The sequence below is a fragment of the Chelon labrosus genome (assembly GCF_963514085.1).
Source record: "Chelon labrosus genome assembly, chromosome: 2".
Lineage (NCBI taxonomy): Eukaryota > Metazoa > Chordata > Actinopteri > Mugiliformes > Mugilidae > Chelon > Chelon labrosus.
In genome coordinates this window covers 15,901,585-15,921,196 of record NC_140338.1, presented here as the reverse complement: position 1 = coordinate 15,921,196, position 19,612 = coordinate 15,901,585, and the positions used below count along the sequence as shown (strand labels likewise).

General features: G+C 41.0%; 1 protein-coding gene across 1 annotated transcript in view; it reads left to right on the top strand.

Annotated features, from left to right (window-relative positions):
- Positions 1-7,972: 7,972 nt before the first annotated feature.
- dclk2a (doublecortin-like kinase 2a) overlaps positions 7,973-19,612 on the top strand; it is a gene marked incomplete at its 3' end in the record, with an annotated part of 36,129 nt that continues 24,489 nt past the window's right edge. The window contains exons 1-2 of the mRNA XM_084553556.1: positions 7,973-8,829; positions 12,855-13,192. Of these exons, the coding sequence (XP_084409682.1) occupies positions 8,424-8,829; positions 12,855-13,192 (744 nt within the window). The 5' untranslated portion in view covers positions 7,973-8,423. The remainder of the gene's footprint in view (positions 8,830-12,854; positions 13,193-19,612) is intronic.

Sequence of the window (19,612 nt, the reverse complement as noted above, 5' to 3'; positions counted from 1 at the left end):
ACTTTGTAGCAGCACTCAAAGAAAAGGTTAAATAGAGACATTTCTTCTCCCATTCAGCCTGTATGATGTATATTTCTGCTACATGTATGACTGATGTGTTTTGTGTGTATTTGAGGTCTTGGTAAACTAAATGTTGTGTGATTTTCAGTCTTGCTGAACACTTGAGTTGCATTCTCTTCTTTTGCAGGTACAGTAGAACGGGGTGCATAGTGTTTATTTCATTATGTGCAGCAGGTACTAAATTTTATTTAACAGTTTACATTAGATCTCCCAGCATTTAAGCGCTGCACAATTATTCGGTCATAAAATAAATTAGTTTATCCACTATTATGTGATCGCACACAGGTATAAGGGCAAGTCTTTTATGTTTGTGTTTATACTCCAGCATCTGCCTCTAATATGTTACTAATATTTGGTCATGCTTCAATGTTAATTTTGAAATTAAAAAGCCTTTAACATATAATGTGTATTTAGTCTAAAATGATTAGTGAGAGTGTCATTTTAGCAGCAGGTCAGTAAATCTTTTTTTATAAAAAGACCCACTGACAGTAAACACTCACGTCACTCAGTGAGTGGACCTTGTAAATTATCACTGTGACGATTCATACGTCAACAACTACTACCACTATCCGCCGCATCGCAACGGTGGCCGTTTGAGTCCAGCCACTGTACTTGACAGCAGACGTGCTCATATGGTTGCATGAACTCACATACCGGCTCTGACATCACAGCGGCGGTCTGTAGGAGGCTTGTGACAAGATTGGAAGAGAAAGGGCTTATTCACCGCCACCGTGGTTGATATTCACAGTGAACGACAACCGTCAATGCCCAACTGCTCACAATGCTAATGTCTGACACATCTCTGTGAATTTTATGCAAGATCTGGGGTGACATGCAGTGACCAGCGCAACTGTGCCTCATAGTTCACATTGGGCAATTGTTACATGGAAGGTGGGAATGGCACGGTTGATACTTGTGATGGTGTCATCAGCATATAAAGATGCAGCTCACTGACTCCACTAGTTCAGATTAAGTCATCCTGTCAAAACCATGTTCATACTACATTTAAAATTGTGTCAAACATAAAGAAAATGTTCTTACTAATGGTTAACAACTGATAAATTATTACTAATTGAGTTGTTAATCATTTATGAAGTCATTAGTTTCCGCTCATAAAGCCTTTGTACATTTTTATGAGGAATGTCCTGATAACAATGCTGGTATTATTATGGTGTTGTAGTATCGCCTGATGCTGCTTATGATATCAGCCCCAATACTGCACCTATGTACTTGCAGTCATACTCACAACACAGCTTTGATACTACCATCCCAGATGCCACTTTATGGCAACATAATGTTATGTAGCCTGTGGCAGTCAGCGGCTCTTGAAGAGTTAACCGGAAAAGATAAGATTGTGAGAAACAGAGAAGGACCATGCAATAAAAAAGTAAACACCTTTGTGTGTGTAATAGCATTGAGCAACAGTATTGGTAACCGTTATCTTTGAGCACTTAATTGTAAGTATTTGTCTGCTGAAAAAAGCTTTTTTATTTTCATAGAGAAGTAGAAAATATCAGGTTTAGCATCTTTTATCAATAAAGCTAAGTGTTCAGCCAGTACTTTAAGACAGATCAATGCCGGTGTGTACGTTATGCCTTTGATGGATTGCTACATGTAGCTTTTCACAACAGTGAGGCCACGGGGCCAGTGATTTCTCTGGAAGGAGCAGGACGTCTTGGATGAGATCAGGCCCAAGCAATGCCTTGCTCTGACATGTGTCAGCCTCGATTAGTTTTGACTGTTCAGTGTGATGACCTCTCCAACTATAATCTACCAGCACCGGCGCTGACAGATTAACAGTTCTATTATTGCCTAGATGATTTTTGCCCCTGCAGAGGACTCACCGAGTGTGTTATTGATCAGAGATGTGTTGGAACTATTCAAAGAGAATGGCATGTTTCATGCCAGGTCAAGGCCAAAGGATGTGTTGACACCTGAGCAGTGTGGTGCTTTGAAGGAGATTGGTTTGATAGAATATTGTGTGGGTGGATATACCGTATTTACAGAGACATGTGCAATACACGCCTTGATTTTATAGTATATTTACTGCACTTTCACTGACTTACAGAAAGTCATATTTTTAAGGAGCCAGTCAGATTCCCTGCAGGGACTCAACTGTTCTCCATCCTGGTCATTCCCCTTAATGGTGGAGAGACTTATTTTTTCCTCTCCAGATATTCTCCACACTCTTTCTGAAAACTTCAAGAAATACCTTGTGCCATCCTCGCCTCAATCATATTCCCTTTCTCCACACTCTGCCATCTCCCTCTTCTACACTCACCAAAAAAATCCTCATATTTGCTGTTATTTTTATTTCTGTCATTCTGAGGTGTTGATGGTGATGCAGGTGTATAAAAGTGGCACATGTTTTACTGATGAACCCGTTAATGTCATTCTTACTAAGAATCTGAATCCACTTTATTGACCAAGTATGCACACACATACAAGGAATCTTTCTGTCCAGGAATAGACATAGCAGCTAAGAACAGCAAAGATGAATCAATGTGTCTACATAAATATAAACAACAAGCTCCACTGATCCTTAAGTTAAACTGCGTGAAGACCCCCGGACATTTTATTTATCACAATTTTAAAGCAATATATATATATAATATAAAAATAAGTCACTTAGATGCAACAGCTCTGGAAAGCAGATGTAAGTTCGCCACCTTGTGGTAAAACCTGAAAAGTGATGATTTAAAGAGACAAGTTTGCAAATACTTAACTGAACAGTTAATAACTGAGGGTTTCTATTATATCTCAAGGCTGTGCAGCCTCTGCTCGTTTACAGCAACAGCTGACCTGGCAGCGATACTGGCTGTTCTACCTTTAACAGAACGTGAGAGATTTGGGTCACTGTAGGAAAACATGGCCCCTCAGAGTCACTTCTGCCAAATAGTGCCAAAAACCTGAAGTGACCTGCTATGATTCAGTTTGTGTTTGCAGTGGAGTGCTATGGTTCATTTCGGGCAGTTTCCTACTGTGGGGTAGATGGCTATCATTGTCTGCCATCTATGATATCATGGCCAGGCTTATAAATCTCTGCTGTGTGCATACATTTTGTACTTTGGTTAAACTACCTAAAGAATTATAACAATGGTATGGACTGTTTCCTGGCCATCTCTTTGCAGCACTGCCGTACCAAGAGATCTACCTGGTGAAATTACAGAGAAATTACACAACTCACATTTACTGTCCTCATAAAAGTTGAAATAGGTCAGGGCTGTGGATGATTGTGTTTTTTCGCCACTTTATGACTGCATGGTACATTGTGTTCACTTCCTAGCTTTCAAGTTTCCATCAAAGTGACTTTGAGTTAAAGAACAACTAATTTACCACTGTCTCCGTGCATTTGTTCCGATAATAAAATATCATAATTCTAGTGCAATTAAAGCACATTTAATGTAATGTACTGTATGTTCTTTTATTATTGTCTCACTGTGATTTCTGATAAATCCTGGATATGCTGTATTATGTGCTGTATTATGATTTTTTCCCTAATACACATACAAAACAGAAGCTAAATGGAAATGCTGCAAATTGGCTTTTGCCCTGCAGGTTCCTCTGCACCCCTCTGAGATTAACCACCTTATTATAGAAGACGGCTTGGTATGTCCCTGTGATCCTGTCAGTTGGGTTGTCACAAGCAGCAGCTCCTTTTAATGTCTCCCAAGGCTAATACTCCCCAGGTGAGCTGCCAAACTAACTTGGTAAAAAGCCACCTTGGATAAGTCATACTGGTGACAGGACAGGATTGTTTGGGGAGACCATAGCTGCACAGGGACTTTTCGGGAGACAAGTTGACATGTATAACACTGGGACTGCCGGGACTTCATCTACGTCTACATCATACGTCTCTACCCTTTCTTTCTGACATAAAATGTATTATTTATAAATTATAATCACTATTGCTCTGTCATCAAAATGCATCTAAGCTGTGTAATGAGATCTGAGCTCAATACCAACACAGAGACGTTTTGTGCATGTGAACAAACTGCCCTATGAACTTTCACTTTTCAGTAAAACCCAAGGTGGGTATGACAAATGATCAAAGTCAGCGTCACCTTTATTTAGTGTTCAGCGGTGAACACTAGAGGGTGATAGAGTTTTTCTTCTCTTTCGGTTTCTCTAGATCACACAGAGGTTACTCTCAGCTTGATTTACAAACCATTTTAATTAGACTTCAGAGAGTTCAGTACGTGTATCCATCCCTCTCAGAGACCTGGGCGTCAGGGAGGTCACCAGTTGCACCGTATTTATCCTATGTATGTAGTGTACACTTATTTCCGTCTCTATGTCTTGTACATTTGTACGTATGCAAATCTGTAAATTTTTTCCTTATACTATTTTATTCTATTTCTTTCATTATTGTTATTATTTTTAATTTGCATTTATACTTTCTTTTTATTGTATATATTGTATATCTTTTTTGTACCTATTGTACCTATTTTTTATAGTGTTTTTGTCGTGTTGAGCTGCTGTGACCAAGCAACTTCCCTTGTGAATCCGTAAAATCTCTCTAAGTCTAAGTCTATGCCTTTTTGTTGGTGTTTTTTGTTTTGTTTTTTGTCAAATTTTCCTCACATATAAGCTGGATTTCAGTGTTTACTTTAGTTAAGGCTGTAATGTCTCCAGGATGATCCATATAATGTCGCAAAGGGCTGTTGACCTCTGACCTCTCTTCAGCTGCCTCTCTTTTTGTCTCTCTTGACCTTTGACCTCAAAGCCATATCTTAATTTTACTGACACATCAATTTGAAATTATGCGAGTGCTTTGGCCCCTGTCATGAAAATGACACAGTGTTACCGAGGTTAGAGATGAATAGTATTTTTTCCATGAGGTGGTCTTTGCTACGGAGTAATGGAAGTGAAGATCCATGTAGCCTGTAGCATGCGTAGCCTAATGTAGACTACAGTATCAGAGTCAAAGCATTGTATTTTCAATTCTCTAAATAAATAGCCTGTAGTATACTCATGCGGCTTGTGACTCAGTAAAGCTTTACAACTGATAACATGCTTAGCACTGTTTCCATAAGACGGGATTGTTTTGCTAAGTGATTTTCATACAAGTCCCTGAGGAGAATTATTCCCCCTAATCCCTTGTAAACTGCATTTTATTAGCAACTGACCAAAAGTAGGAAAAGAAACAGTCAGAGGAGGCTTAAGCCTTATCGCCAACCTAATTGTTATTTATATTTCACAGCGAGGGATTTTTTTTGTCATTCAGGGATTTTCTGCTTTGTCATTCTGTACAGGATTTCCTTCTGCCGGGGAAGAGTACTCCTATTGGGTTCCTGCTAAGTGACTTCCTCCCTAAAAGGCTGCTCAAACAATGCATCCATACAGCTGGCTTTTCATTTGAAGAATTCCTAACATGTTTCTGGTGGCCTGCTGTGTGTGAGTGTGTGTTCATTGACTTGCACATCTTTTAATGTTTGCAAATTAGGAATTCATATATGTGCTTTACATTTTTGTCTTGTTCTGTCTTCTCTTGCTGAGTTTTCAGAATAAAACTTTTTAAAGCTATTTCATCTGGGCCCAGGTATAGCTAGGACTTAATGTTTGAATTTAACCATCAAGAAGTTACTGAGCAGCTTCTGTAACTGGCTCGTGCCACGTGAGTGCTCATAAAAAGTCACACAAGACAGACTTATTCGTTTCCATTGCTCTGGCTTCAGAAATTAGGCTACTCTAGTTGTAAAATGGGTTAACTCATCCCTGTGGCCTGCCCGTTAGGACTTTGTTTGCCCTGGTTCTTTGACAAGCTGCAGTGACATTGTGGCTCAGGTCTGTGCTGTGCTGTGCCAGGTAGTGACGCAGGTAGGTGAGAGCCTGGTAGGGAACGGTGGTGAGTTTCAGTAACCCACCAGGCGGTGAGTAAAACTGGCAGTGTCCTGTATAATCCAAGCTCACTATTTGGCAGACATAAAAGAGTCCAGCTTAGTGTTTGATGCACACTGCATCACAGACATGCTGTGTCAGTATCCTATGGGACAAATGTTACTGTATATATATGAATACTTACATACTGTCACTCTGTGTTATTTGAAGCAGATATATACATCAACTGTTTTATCAGCACACTGTTAATGTGGACTAAGACACTGTCAATTGCCAGTTGTTTAAAATGTGTTAGGCTGCCTAATAAAATGCTTAAATCACAAATAATTCTTAAAAGTAGCAGGCCACGCATTATTTTATAGTGTAAATACTCTGGAAGTTTCTCTTGAAGTTTCTGTTGCTGGTAGCCACCATTGGAAGGTCAGTTGTATAGCATTTTAATATATTTATGTGATAGCAGAAAATGTCAGTTATGTTTTAGGCTATATTCTCAAAAAATTCAATTTTTCTTTCTTTGTTTCTTTCTTCTTTAGATTATAGGTGTATTGTGACTGTTCATGGTGAGGTCAGGTGAGCGCCATCAGTGTTGTAGTGGCTGTGTGCTGCTTGTTAGTGAAGGCCACAGCCTGAAAAAATACAGCTTGACACTTGGAATGAATTGTAAATATTACCTTTTTGTGTAAATCTATTAGTACGGCCTCTCCTTTGCCTCGCTGTGGCTCATTTTCCTGCTCCCTTTATGCCAAAGTGCTGGGAAACCACCACATGGCAGTGAGGCCAGCTACACAAACACGAAGTGACACAAAGGGCACACTGTTGCTGCACTTTAAGAGAAAATATATCACCAAATTTTACGGTTGCTGTCAAACAACAGCACACAGACTGTTCCTTGAGATTTTTTTTTTTTAACTGTGGCTCCGCTGTTAATAATTGTATTTTGTAAATTTCTTTTCAATTTTTAACTTGTTAAGAGTTAAGCTAGCCTGATACAAACCTAGCTAGCTATTAGGCTAGATGTCTCAGGGTAATTATTGCTAACATGACAATAAGTAGCTACTGATAATAACTGTTTGGCTAACTGTTTAACATTTTGCTTATTTTTAATCTTTATATTCATTACTCTTGGAAAGTTCTATATCTTTCTATCTTCCTGCCGTGAATGATAAGTTATATGATAGGATTCATTTCACTGCTAGTAGTCAACGAAGCCAATTTAATCTTACCAGTTCAGTTTCATTGTGACCATAGAAACAAACATAATGATTATTTTCTCATAGCACAGATGTGGTATCTATTTTTTGTCAGATGTAATTGTCACCTCAGTCATTAAAGGGGAATTACCGTTTTTACAACCTGGACCTGATCTCTGGACTCAATGGGGAATGGCACTAGCGTATCATAACAAAATATAAGTGAAATGAACGAGTTTCGCGGCAGATAATGCGATATTTAGAGGCTGAGTTTCGGTGCCCCGATCACTCCCACTATATGGATATACGTGGTGCTCCACTGGAGTTTAATATCTTCTGAAGGACTCCAAATACCACCAAAGTTATATGGGTTTGTAAACGATCGTATTTTATGCCAAAAATAAAGTCCAGGTTGTAAAAAACGGTAGTTCCCCTTTAAACTTATTTACATTAAAATACATTTAATTCAATGCTTCAATTGAAAAACATCAAAAGACCCCCTCTTGAGATTTTTTTTGTTTTGGTTTTGTTTTAGCAGGATGTGCATGTATATTTATATTTCATGGGTTTGGATAAATAGCAGGTGTTTTATATATTAAAACTATGTCATTTCTGTAGCCTGTTGATAACATTAATGATCCTGTGGTTAATATTTTCTCGGTGTTATTTCTAAGGTATTCTTTTCACCCAGTGAGCCTGACGATCGTGTTTACAGTTTGAACGCATTTGAGGTCATCCTCCATACACAGGAGTTGGTGTCTTGAATGCACCCTGAGAACAATGGGGAGCGTTAGGACCCCGAGGCGTGGAAGGCTTCTTCCCCCCCCCCCCCCCGCCTCATTATCCATTGATTTGACAGCTCCATCAGACGACCAGTTACAGAGAGAAGTGAATGGGGAGAAGGAGGTGCCTTGCTGTTCTAGTGCAGTATCTGTCGGAAGTTTTGTAAAATTCCCAGGTTGTTTTAGCAAGACAGAAGTTCACTGCGATGTCTGTCAAACTCAACTATCCATTATTCGACACATTTTCTACCGGATAGCTGGCGTTTGGATTACTGCTCCTGGTTATTGTATCTAGGTAAATACGGCAGGTCATCAGATCAGGCAGATTCATCGGACCTACAGCTCATTTCTCGGCTCGTCTCTCATTTGAAAGCCGTGTTGAAACGTTTCAGACTCGTTAACAGCCGGTGCAGTTACAAGCTGTTTGTGGACTACAAGACCGGGGACGCACACGTGTAGGTTTTCTGGCTCCTCCAGCTCTCTCTCTCTCTCTCTGGATAAAAGTTGTGTGGGATTTCACTCAAAGCAAGAAGAGAAAGACGGGGACGGCATGTCGTTAAGCAGAAGTATTGAGTTTGAACACTTTGAGGAGCGAGAGAAGCCGCACCGGACGCCCAGGACCAACTCGGGCTCCGGGTCTCATTGTGGCTCCAGAGGAAACGGTCTGGTCCCCAGCCCCGCGCACAGTGCACACTGCAGTTTCTACCGCACACGGACTCTCCAGTCCCTCACGTCCGAGAAGAAAGCCAAAAAAGTGAGGTTTTACCGCAATGGCGACAAGTACTTTAAAGGTTTGGTGTACGCCGTGTCTCACGACCGCTTCAGGTCCCTGGATGCTCTGCTCATGGAGCTCACACGCTCCCTGTCAGACAACGTCAACCTTCCTCAAGGAGTCCGCACGCTGTACACGCTGGATGGGGGCAGGAAGATCACCAGCCTGGATGAGTTAGTGGAGGGTAAGGGCGATGATGGATGAAACAACCACTTACTCAATACTTGATTATATCGACGTCGGCTTAATGTGCATTGATCCCGACGTGTAATTGATTATTGTAAACGCTACATTTTGAATATTATCTTAATGGCCCGTGCAAATTCCCTGAACACATTCAAAATTTAAGAGTTGGCTTTTTAAGTTTTCACTCTGAACAAAAGATTCACGTCCACTGTACAGAGTGTATATTGGCTGCAGTGCAGAGCTTAACCAGCAAATTGACATAACTGCCCTGACATGTTTGACCCAGTGTCATGCATGAAGACAAGCATACAGACTCCTCCTCACTGCAGCTTCTCCTCAGGACAGAGCTCTGCTAAAGTGCACAACTGTCCATTGATCTCAGCTGGACTCTGTCTTCCTGCTATAGTCTATGTCTGAGCTTGTGTGGGCGTGAAAGTGCCTTGTGTACCACTTAGTATGCGCCTGGGAATGAATGTGTGTGTGTATGTTGATGCAAGGTTCACTGCCTGTTAAAACCTTTTACATTGATCTCGCCCTTAGGGCTTGAAGGATGAAAATACCCCCCACCCCCCATCCTGTATGTGTGCATAGCTTGCATGTCAGATGTGACAACTCAGTTTGGACTTAAAGTGAATTTTAAAACCCACGAGTAGTGATCAGTTCGGTCATTTTGGTTAAGAGTCAGGAGGCTAAACAACGCATTTTTCTATAACCCAGCATGCAAGGCAGTCACATGCTGAATAAACCAGTCCAGCATCGTGTCTGACCCTTTCACTTTCCTGCTGTGCTGCTCCCTCTGCAGGGACAGTGGCCTCTCAGTAATAAGTTAATCTTCATGTTCAGCCCTGGAGTGTCTGTCTGTGCTGTGACCTGCCTGCAATCCTCTTTTCACATGAAGGCTTCCAGCTCTGCCACACACACTTAGGATCCACTGACCTCCCACTGCAGTTGGTATTCTTATACATCAGTCTATTTTAATCTGCCAAATATTAGTTTCTGTGCTACACTCATTTCCTATACCTGATCCCCTGAGAGGCTAAGGGAAGATTTAGGCCAGAGCCTGATCTAAATTCTGTAGTGCTAGTTTGGCAAACTGAGAAAAACTTGTTTTGGTGCACAGCATCTACCTCTGAGTGACAGTTCAACAGCTCATAATGTGTTTAATCGGTCCGTTCACTCCAGTAACAATACAAATCCTTATTATTCCTAGTTATTCCCAGTCGTTTCTGCTCAAAGCCTTCCTTCGTCAGGGTCATTAAGAAACACTGTGACCTGCACAATAATCTATAAAGTACTTTGCTTCATACATTATTTAAATTGTCCTTTGCAGTGTGTTTCTCGATGATCCTGATGAAGGCAGCGGTATGATAAAGTTGTTCCATTTACTACAAGTGCTGCTGGAGTCTTTTCTTTCTACAGTTTCTTTTCCTCCTACATGCACCTTGATAGCTCGGGAAGTCGCGCCAGAGATACACATTTTTTCCTAGTTATTCCGGGCAGTAGAGATTTGGTTTGTTTGGTTCTGTTTAACATTTCAGACATCAGTTTTCTGGAGGAATTCTCTCTAGTGAAGAGTTTGTATAAGAAGGAATGGCGTCAGCAGCTCGGACAGAAATCGGTCCATACCCCTTGCAGTGACAAAAGTCTGAAAAACAGTGTATGAGAGAACAATGAAAAAAGGAAATGTGTTTGCCCAAGCATTATTTGTTTCCACTACAGTAGACCATGCTTTCAGCAGATGCCTTGACAGATGACTTGGTTGAGCAGGCCCTTTAACACTGGGGTCTTTTACTAAAGTAAGGGTATGGTAATGTCCTGGGTCAGTCATGAGCTGGTGTGCAGGCTGTGGTTCTCAGGCTGCAGGTGGGCTGAGCACCAGTGTCCTGCCCTTGTGTACTCACCCATCTAATGGACAGAGAGAGGAAACGTTACTGCACGGCTCAGCAGTCTGCCTTCATTGATTGAAGCCTGCTGGGCCTCTTTTGTGTGGAAATACCCAATAAAGCACCATACACATGTGTTACCCTTATGACTGGATGGGATTACTGAGCCGACCAGTCGGCTTGAACTGCTGTGCTTGTGGAAAACAACACAGAGAGGTGTAGGAGATACTGAACAGGCTTTAGGAAGCGCTTTGTAGTTGTGTGGATGTGTGGAGGGTACATAAACATGCTGAAAGGAATATTAGGTGGGACAAAGCACGTTAATGGAGTGTAAAACAAGGGAAAGTAAGCCTTTAAAAATTCATGCTTTGTATTTTATAGTTGTGTGGACGTCTTGTTGCCCTCAGTAGCAATGTGAAATGGATAGTTAGCCTGGATCCAGGAACGTCCTATAAATAATGAAGATACCCACAAATGTATGCAACTAAGTTCAATAATATGAGAATACTAAATATAAAACTTCAGTAAGGTATCAGGAGAGAAGAAGCATGAAAAAATTACTTTCACGAGTTCGACAATTTGCAATAACATAAATAATTTGCCATCAAACTTGAGGTATAGTCGACTAGTGACCAGAAACTATGACTCAGTGCCCATTTATCGGATTTTTGTTACATATTGGAGTTAAACTGTTCTATTGGAGTTCTGACAAAATGCCAAAAAGTCAAATGTTTCTGTCTCACTTCATTGTTGTGGTGACAGCAGTTTTACAAAGTTTTAATATTAAAGCAGAAACTTTGGCTGTTTACTGACTTGGCTTTTGGATTGGTGACAGCTGCTCGACCTCTGCAGCAAAAACTGCTGGATCGGTTGGACGGCCCTGTTAATGTCGACCTCATCTGTTGTCCACATGAGGACAACAGCCAGTGGCGGGTGGTGGACTCTCCCGTCACATCACTCAGGGTCGTTTGGGAATAGACTTGTTACCAGCAGCCATCTGAGGGCATTTCTGTATTTTGTTATTCCCCCCCCCCAGATGAATGACAGCCCCAGTTATATTTTGTTTCAGTGTTCAGCCACTGCTCTGCTCTGCCCCCCCCCCCTCAGCTGTGGCCTAGACTTTTAATTAGCCTCTGGTTAATTGCAAGCTTTATAAAACCTGGTATCATGGGACACACTTGGCCTTGTTACACCGTAGCTCAGTTCTTTTCACGCCCAAAACCCAAAAATCCAAATCCTACTTCTCAAGAACAGTGAACTCTGCATTCAGTCAAGAGTATTAATGTAATGGTGACTGCTAATATTTGCTCCACTGCAGTACAGTTGAGAAGACTCTTCAAGAAGCTATGTATTCTCAGTTTCTCACTTCTCAGCACATTCTCCAGTACAGTTTGTTCCTTTGTCAGGAAGCCTGGATGAAAAACTTCAATATGTCTTGTGAAGTTAAGCATTGTATCTGTCACTCTTTCACTCGCCAGAAACTGGCGGTGGTTTTCATTTACTGACCAAGGCCCTTGTTCTCGTCCCGTGACTTTGTTCTTGAAGGGAAACGTTTGCGTGTTAATGTGTTCAAATGGAATGCTGGCAGATAAAGTAAACTGCTTTGCTTTGGAGGAAGGCCAGTACGGCGGCTCAACGGCTGAAAAGGGGGAGCGGACAGTACACTGCCTCACAGTGTGCGTTTTTGTTTCGGCTGCAGAATGTTAACTCTTTGTTATTTCACAAGTAAACCCGATGAATGCAGTACTTTATAAAGCATGCCGTATATATATGTCAGGGTATGTAAGTTTGATTCTATGCAAAGTGTGCTTTTATTTACTGATTTAATTTCATACAAAGTACTTTTTAGACTTTTTAAAAACTTTAATCATTGCAAAAGGCCACAGTTCTCTTGTGTTCCTGTTCCTGTCATTTCAGACAAAAGTAACGTTGTTAAAGTTTTTCTTTCTCTCACTGAAGATCCTAGTTATCCTGATGCTTGCTGTTTGGCTTTGTTGTCATGCTGCCTCAGAATAAATTTGAGACAGATCCGACTTTAACAGGGTGCTGCATTTGTACAGTACTTTAAGTGGAGACAGTTGTCTGGGATCTCAGTGTTTTGACTGACTATATACCTCATAGAACATATTTCTTCCTCCAGGTGAGAGCTACGTATGCGCCTCCAATGAACCCTTCCGGCGCGTGGACTACACCAAGAACGTCAACCCCAACTGGTCAGTGGGCAGCAAGACCGGCACGTCCCGCTCCCTCTCCTCTCTCTTCCCACTGAAGAGTGACCTTCAGCGGGAGTCTAAGGACTTCATCAAACCCAAGCTAGTCACGGTTATTCGCAGCGGCGTCAAACCCCGCAAGGCAGTTCGGATACTGCTCAACAAGAAAACGGCACACTCCTTCGAGCAGGTGCTCACCGACATCACGGATGCTATCAAGCTGGACTCTGGAGCTGTGAGGAGGCTGTACACTCTGGAAGGCAAGCAGGTAAGTCAGACGGATAATTATTTGACATTCTAGTTTTATCAGTGTACCATATTAAACTTAATTTTCCTGTCTGGATGATAACCGCTATTGTAATCACCACACAAACAAAAAACAAGTCAGTGATTCTGTCTATATCTTTTCAATGAGATGAAACTGGATGACGTACACATGAAAACCATATGGAACTGCAAGCCTGAGCTTTTTATCCATAAGGTTTTATCTTTAACAACCACAGTGATTTATAGGATTCAGCTGTGTCAGCAGTCTATGTAATTACAGTCCATTTAATCATCCATACATAATTACACGCCAGTTATTTCAACAAAGCACTAATGAATACACTTTGGGGTTCAGGCCGTTTGCCACATCCATCAGCATTGTATCCACGCACCTTATTCTGCTCACTGCGTCACGTGAGACTGTTTGTGTTATAATCCTATCCCATCTGGGACATATTTATACCAATGTGTCCATTTAAAGTTCTTATTGAGGCGGTGTCCTGGTGATCAGAGATGAGATGAGCAAGAACACATGGTGCCCTCTCATAAAAAAGGTTTATGTCAATGTCTCATCTGGTAGAAGTCTTTATTTCTTTTGTCCAGATAATTATTATTATTAACATATAGATGTTTGATTATCTGCATGCTCTGGGTCATGAACGTCATATTGACAGATTAGCTTGATGTAGACTGACACAGACTGTAGCAACTCCCGTTACACCTCATCTCATAGATGCTCTATGGAGTTGAGATCTGGTGACTGTGGAGGCCGTTAGAGTAAAGTGAACCCATTGTTATGTTCAAGAAAATGGTTTGAGATGATTTTAGCTTTTTGACATGCGTTAAAAGTAGCCATCAGAAGGTGAGTACACTGTGGTCATAAATGAATGGACACGATTGGCACCAACACTCAGGTTGGCTGTACTTGGGGGCCCCAAAGTGTGCAGAGGAACCATTGAACCATTGATACACGGCAGGATGGATCCATGTTTCCAAATGTTGCAGCGGAAATCAAGATTCATTTTCCAATTTTGGTGAGACCTTGCAAATCGTAGGGTCTGTTTTCTGCTCTTAGTGGACAGGAGTGGCACTCAGTGCGGTCTTCTGCTGCCGTAGTCAGTCTTCTTCAAGGTTCAATGGTTTGTGCGTTCAGAGATGCTCTTCTGCTTACCTCGGTGGTAACAAGGTCATTTGAGCTACTGTAGCCTTTGTATCGGCTTGAGCCAGTCTGGCAGTTCTCTCTCCCTCAGGTATTTTCTGTTTTTCATTCTCTGTACAACCTAGAGAGGATTGTGCGTGAGAATCCCAGTAGATGAGCAGTCTCTGAACTACTCAGACCAGTCTGACACCAACAACCATACCACATTCAAAGGCGTTTCAATCGCCTGTCTTCCCCGTTTTGTTCTGCTTTGAACTTCAGCAGATCATCTTGATCATGTCAAGGGTTACTGCCATGTGACTGGCTGATATTTGCCTTAATATTCAGTTGAGCAAGTGTACATGAAGTGTGTATTACTTCACATTATTAAGACATTTCTTGAAACTGATTGTGTGAGTCAGTGGATTTGACTGTCGTGTATAATAACAAATGTCAAAAGACAGAAATGTGAAACTTTATAGAACTCGATGTGACTGGTTGTTTGTAAGAGGTATAAAGAAACACTGGCTTGTGACTATGTATGGCAAAGAAATGGCCCAATAATTGAATAGTTTATTTTAGGGTAGTCATTTTGCTGTGTTTATGCTAATAATGATCGTGTCAAAGACTACAGAAATGACATCTGTCCAAAGAAAACAGAAAAATACTTTTCTTGGGTTAAATGGAGCTTTGAGGGTAAGTGGTGAGAAAGAAGAGGCTCTATAGGCCCTGACAACTAAAACAGCTGATGTTTTGTTTCTTGTGAACCGACAGGAACCTTTCTGGGCTGGACAGTCCAGACAAATGACTCATGAGAATTGTGATCCTTATCACCTTTGTCAGAGCCAACCCAGCATCCTTTCTGTCGGGCCAGCGACCTCTAATGGCTTGTTAGGATTATATAACAGTATCCAGAACATCTCAGTATTTATTTAAATACTGCTGGCGTAAAGCTTCCTGCAGGAAATGATGTGGAACTCCATGTCCTTATCGGTGTCTCCAAAAACCATTAACAGTGTTAATGGGGTTGCATAGTGGAACATAGCTTTAGGTTGATACTGTATCTGCAAAACCATGGAGCTAAATTTAAATATTGCTGAATAAGTGCATCCTTCAGCTGTTAGGTGTTGGCTTGAGTGAACCACTATGGGGAATCTGACATAAAAACCTGATGTGTCTCTATTTCCATCTCCTAATAGATTCCAACCAGATCAGCTGTTGTTTCCAGGCATTTTATGCTCCACATTGCCACGAGCACCGTGTCATTAGACTTTATAGGGTACAGTCACATACAGCGACTTGATGTGTTGCCCTCCTCGTCTTTCCACAAGTGTTGAGAGTTTATGCTTTGACGAATCATTAGAATATGATTGAGAGGGAGCCTTCCTTTTTTTTTTTTTTTTTAAAGCAAGCAGCTACAGTTGTTGGAATGTGTTGCTCTGTTTAAGGCCGTAATGTGTCTGCTGATTAACCTTGTTGTAGAAGTGGTGAACCAAAACAGCCTCTGCGTTCTTAGGATGGATTGTCTTTCAGTGGTGTTTAACGTTGAACCATATTGTCCTCATCTTTATGCAGCCAGGCTTCAAACGGTGATTACTCAAATATAAAAGGATATACTCATACCTACATTTTATTCGTTCCCATGAATAGTCAAAAGATGTGACAGAAGGAAAACTGCATTGAACAGTGTCATTCATCATTACTCAGTCTTATAGCAGCTACAATGGTTTTGTAAGATCAATAGGATTGACCGCTCATTTAAGAAAAACCTCAAACCACACAGCAACTTTGCGTTTGGTCAACCATAATTTTCTTTTATTAGGAAGAAGATAGATCACACCCAGTTCAACCACCAACATTTATGACACAGTGAATTTCATGAGAAAGGAAAATTGTGAATCACTTTTCACATATTTTGTTTTGTATGATAAATCATTTGTTGTAGTAATTCACAACATGTACTGTGTGGTATTTTGGGATCATACTTTACACATGACACACATCTTGCTGACAAGCGAGTCATTTAGATCACTCATATATTCACCACAAGGTTTTTAATGTAATCATATCAGCCAGTAGCTACAGTAGCCTCTTGCCCATCTTTCCTGTGACAGATGATTTCAGCTCTCAGCTGGAGGATAAAGCCATCCGTCATAGAGCTTCTCGCTGGGCGTCATGGGGTCACCATATGCCTAAAGAGGTTTTTTTTCTTTGTCGTACAGCAGCGTATTTTGTATTAAATTGACATTAAGATGATCGGGTGTTCCCCGTTTTCATTAAATTCATGTAGAGTTCCCAGGTGAATCAGTTAAGGCCTAGAAATAGAGCCAGAATTCATGAAAAGCTTTTTTGGCTTCAGTTCATTTTGCGTCATTTTAATGGGGGAAAATCATGTCCAAGCACAATAATTAGATTATTAAGAGTTAAGTGTGGTTTTGGATTTATTGTGATCGTGCAAGATTGTTTTCTAGAGTCAAGTTTGAAGCTTCAGAGGCGTAATTGTTATCAGACATGGGGAAAAATGGACATCAGAGGACAACTGGGCATATTTTTGGGTTCAGTTTGCAGTGACTTCAAGTTCTTGAATCATAATTAGCCCAAATTATCCCGTACTGTGAGAGGTTTATAGACATATGATAAAAAATTGCTCCCAATACTGATCCAGTCAGTAATGTTAAGAATACATAATATGGCTATGGGTCCTGTAATATGGGTTCGGGTAACTTGAAACAACAAACTATGTTTTTGAACTCAGTGATAACTTTTGTACCAGTCCAGTACAGTCATGATAATGTGACTACATTTCACTTATTTGGGGTTTCACCTTACCGTCCACCCCACCAACACTGGACTGTAGCATTAGCTTTCTAGTCTTGTTTTACACTAAAACTTTATTTCCACCATGACTTCATCCACAGTTAATTCCTCTCTGGAATTGCCTGCAGTCGTTACTGCATCTTGACTGAACTGACTGGCATTTATCATTAAAATATTTCAAACCGATTCATCGTTTTATTTTTTTTTTTTGTTTTTAACAATTGGTCCGGGATTTGAAAATCCTCCAGTAGGCACCAAGCACCAGTCCTCTGGCTTCAACTGGATTGTCTGAGAATTAAATCAAGAGTCTAATTTAGAGGTTTAATCCATTAAGCCTGTAACCTGATCCTGAGTCCGGAGCTGGACACCTGATAATAATGCCCTTTCTCTCACGATAGAAGTTAAATGTAAGTCAGTGTCAAAGTTATTTTATATACAAAGTTTTTTTACATGTGCACGCTAATATTGATTGATATTGATTGAGTTGAGGAACTGAATGGAAAATCTGTTATCTTGAAGACAGAGCAACAGCCCCACATTATTCTGACTATTGGAGTATTGGAATACAATGTAAAGATGTTCTGTTCAAACTGAGTGTGCACCACCAAAATAACATTTTTAAGACAAATGAAGAGGAAAAATGTCCAGTTTTTGTTACTGACACAATGCATTCTCAGCTAATCTATTGTGCATTTAAAAGGCTTATTCAGCATGGTGATTGGAAGGATGTTCTCAACCTACAGAGCTCTTGATTGTTTTTATTGAAAATTAAATGTTAGTGTTTAACCAACTGTTGAACTGAGTTAAACAGACGCATGCCCATTAACGGCGATAAAACTCAACAGCATCACAAGCTACACCATCCAAACACCTCTCTAAACATAAGAACCTCCATGGACGTAGTTTTCATTGCTGGATGTGCATTATTATTAGCCATGTGTTCCTAATAAACTGGCAACTGTATATGTTAGCAATTTATGTCAAAATCATGCCCTTTGATACTATAAAAAACACTTCTAACGCTCTTCACAGCCACTCGAACACACCCCCACATACACACCCAAAATGCCTTCCAGCAGCAGCAGCCTACCATCTGCTCCTCCAAAATCAAATCAGAGGTCCCAGCCACCCGGTCGGCAGGCGCTACAGACTCCTCCCGCTGATGCACTTTCACATACACACACACACATAGAGGTCCCCCACTGGGGCCCTGGCCACCACCGGATAATTAGACCTATAAGCTGGAAAGACGGGTTAAAGTGCAGCTGTCAGGTGTGTTTGCGGGTGTATGCGTGCGACTGAGCGTGCTCGCACAATGCATCTCTGTCCACTCTCTCTCTCTCTCTCGCGCTCCCTCCTCGAGTCAAAGCAGCTCTTCAGACTGAATGTTAATTGTAGATTTTGGTTATCAGGGCCAGCAGAATCAGCTGCTGCTTTTGAGAGGGAACCCTGTTTTACATCTCAAAGCTGACTGGGCAGGCAGAAAATAAGATTCCCCCTATTTTCATTGTTTAATCGATGCATTCATTAGTTTGGGGGAACAGTCCAGTAGCTGCTAAGATTTCTGTTTATGTTGAAATCATTGAGAAATTACTCAAGGGAAGTATAGAAAAAAAGAGGAGAAGAGTCCAAGTGATGAAACAGGTTGTGAATTGTAAACTAAACAGGGAATGATGATTGGTCAGTAAATAAAATAAATACTAATATACAGTTAAAGAAGTTGAATAAAGATGTTTCCTTTCCCCTTAAATTTGTTCTCTGCATTGGTCATAATAAACCTTAAATATATAATTCACACATAAGCCTTCCCATTAGTTCCTCTCAAGCTTTCAAGGGAAAGGAAGAGAAGAAGAAGTAGACCTTGTCAGAAGGCAGACGATCTTACAGCCTGATCTTATCAGCGACAATGGAATTGAGCTGAGTTATCAGTTGGATGACATCTGCCTTGTTCAGATGTTGCGTTAAGATCTGATCTGGGCTATTTGATCACAAGTGGCGAGCGTGAAAGACAGGTGTGAACACCGCTCCCCCAGGACGCATTCAGATCGTATTTGAGAGATCGGATCTCTGAACACATTTGGATGACATGGAGAGGTAGAAAAAAAGTTCACACCCTGGCTTCTTTCCTTCACCCCTCTGAACAGTTGGCTTGCCATGAAAGGAAGTGGGTGTTAATGTAACACTGACAGGTTTGGATTGTTACAGAGGTAGTCGGTCATGTCGTAGTGTCCAAACGGCTCCTTTATTGTTGGGGTACTCTCGTGGAATATGATAAGCTATGGTCAAGATGTAATTAACTTGGCTACGGCTTGGCACATTGAGACTCTATAAAGACTATGAAGTGGGATCTGATGTGTAGTAGACAGAGAAATATAAAAGAAGTGAAGATGGGGGGGGTGGAGGAAGAATACGGTGATCACAAGGAAGTAGGGCAAATTGCCACCAAGCTAATTTCCCAATCCCCAC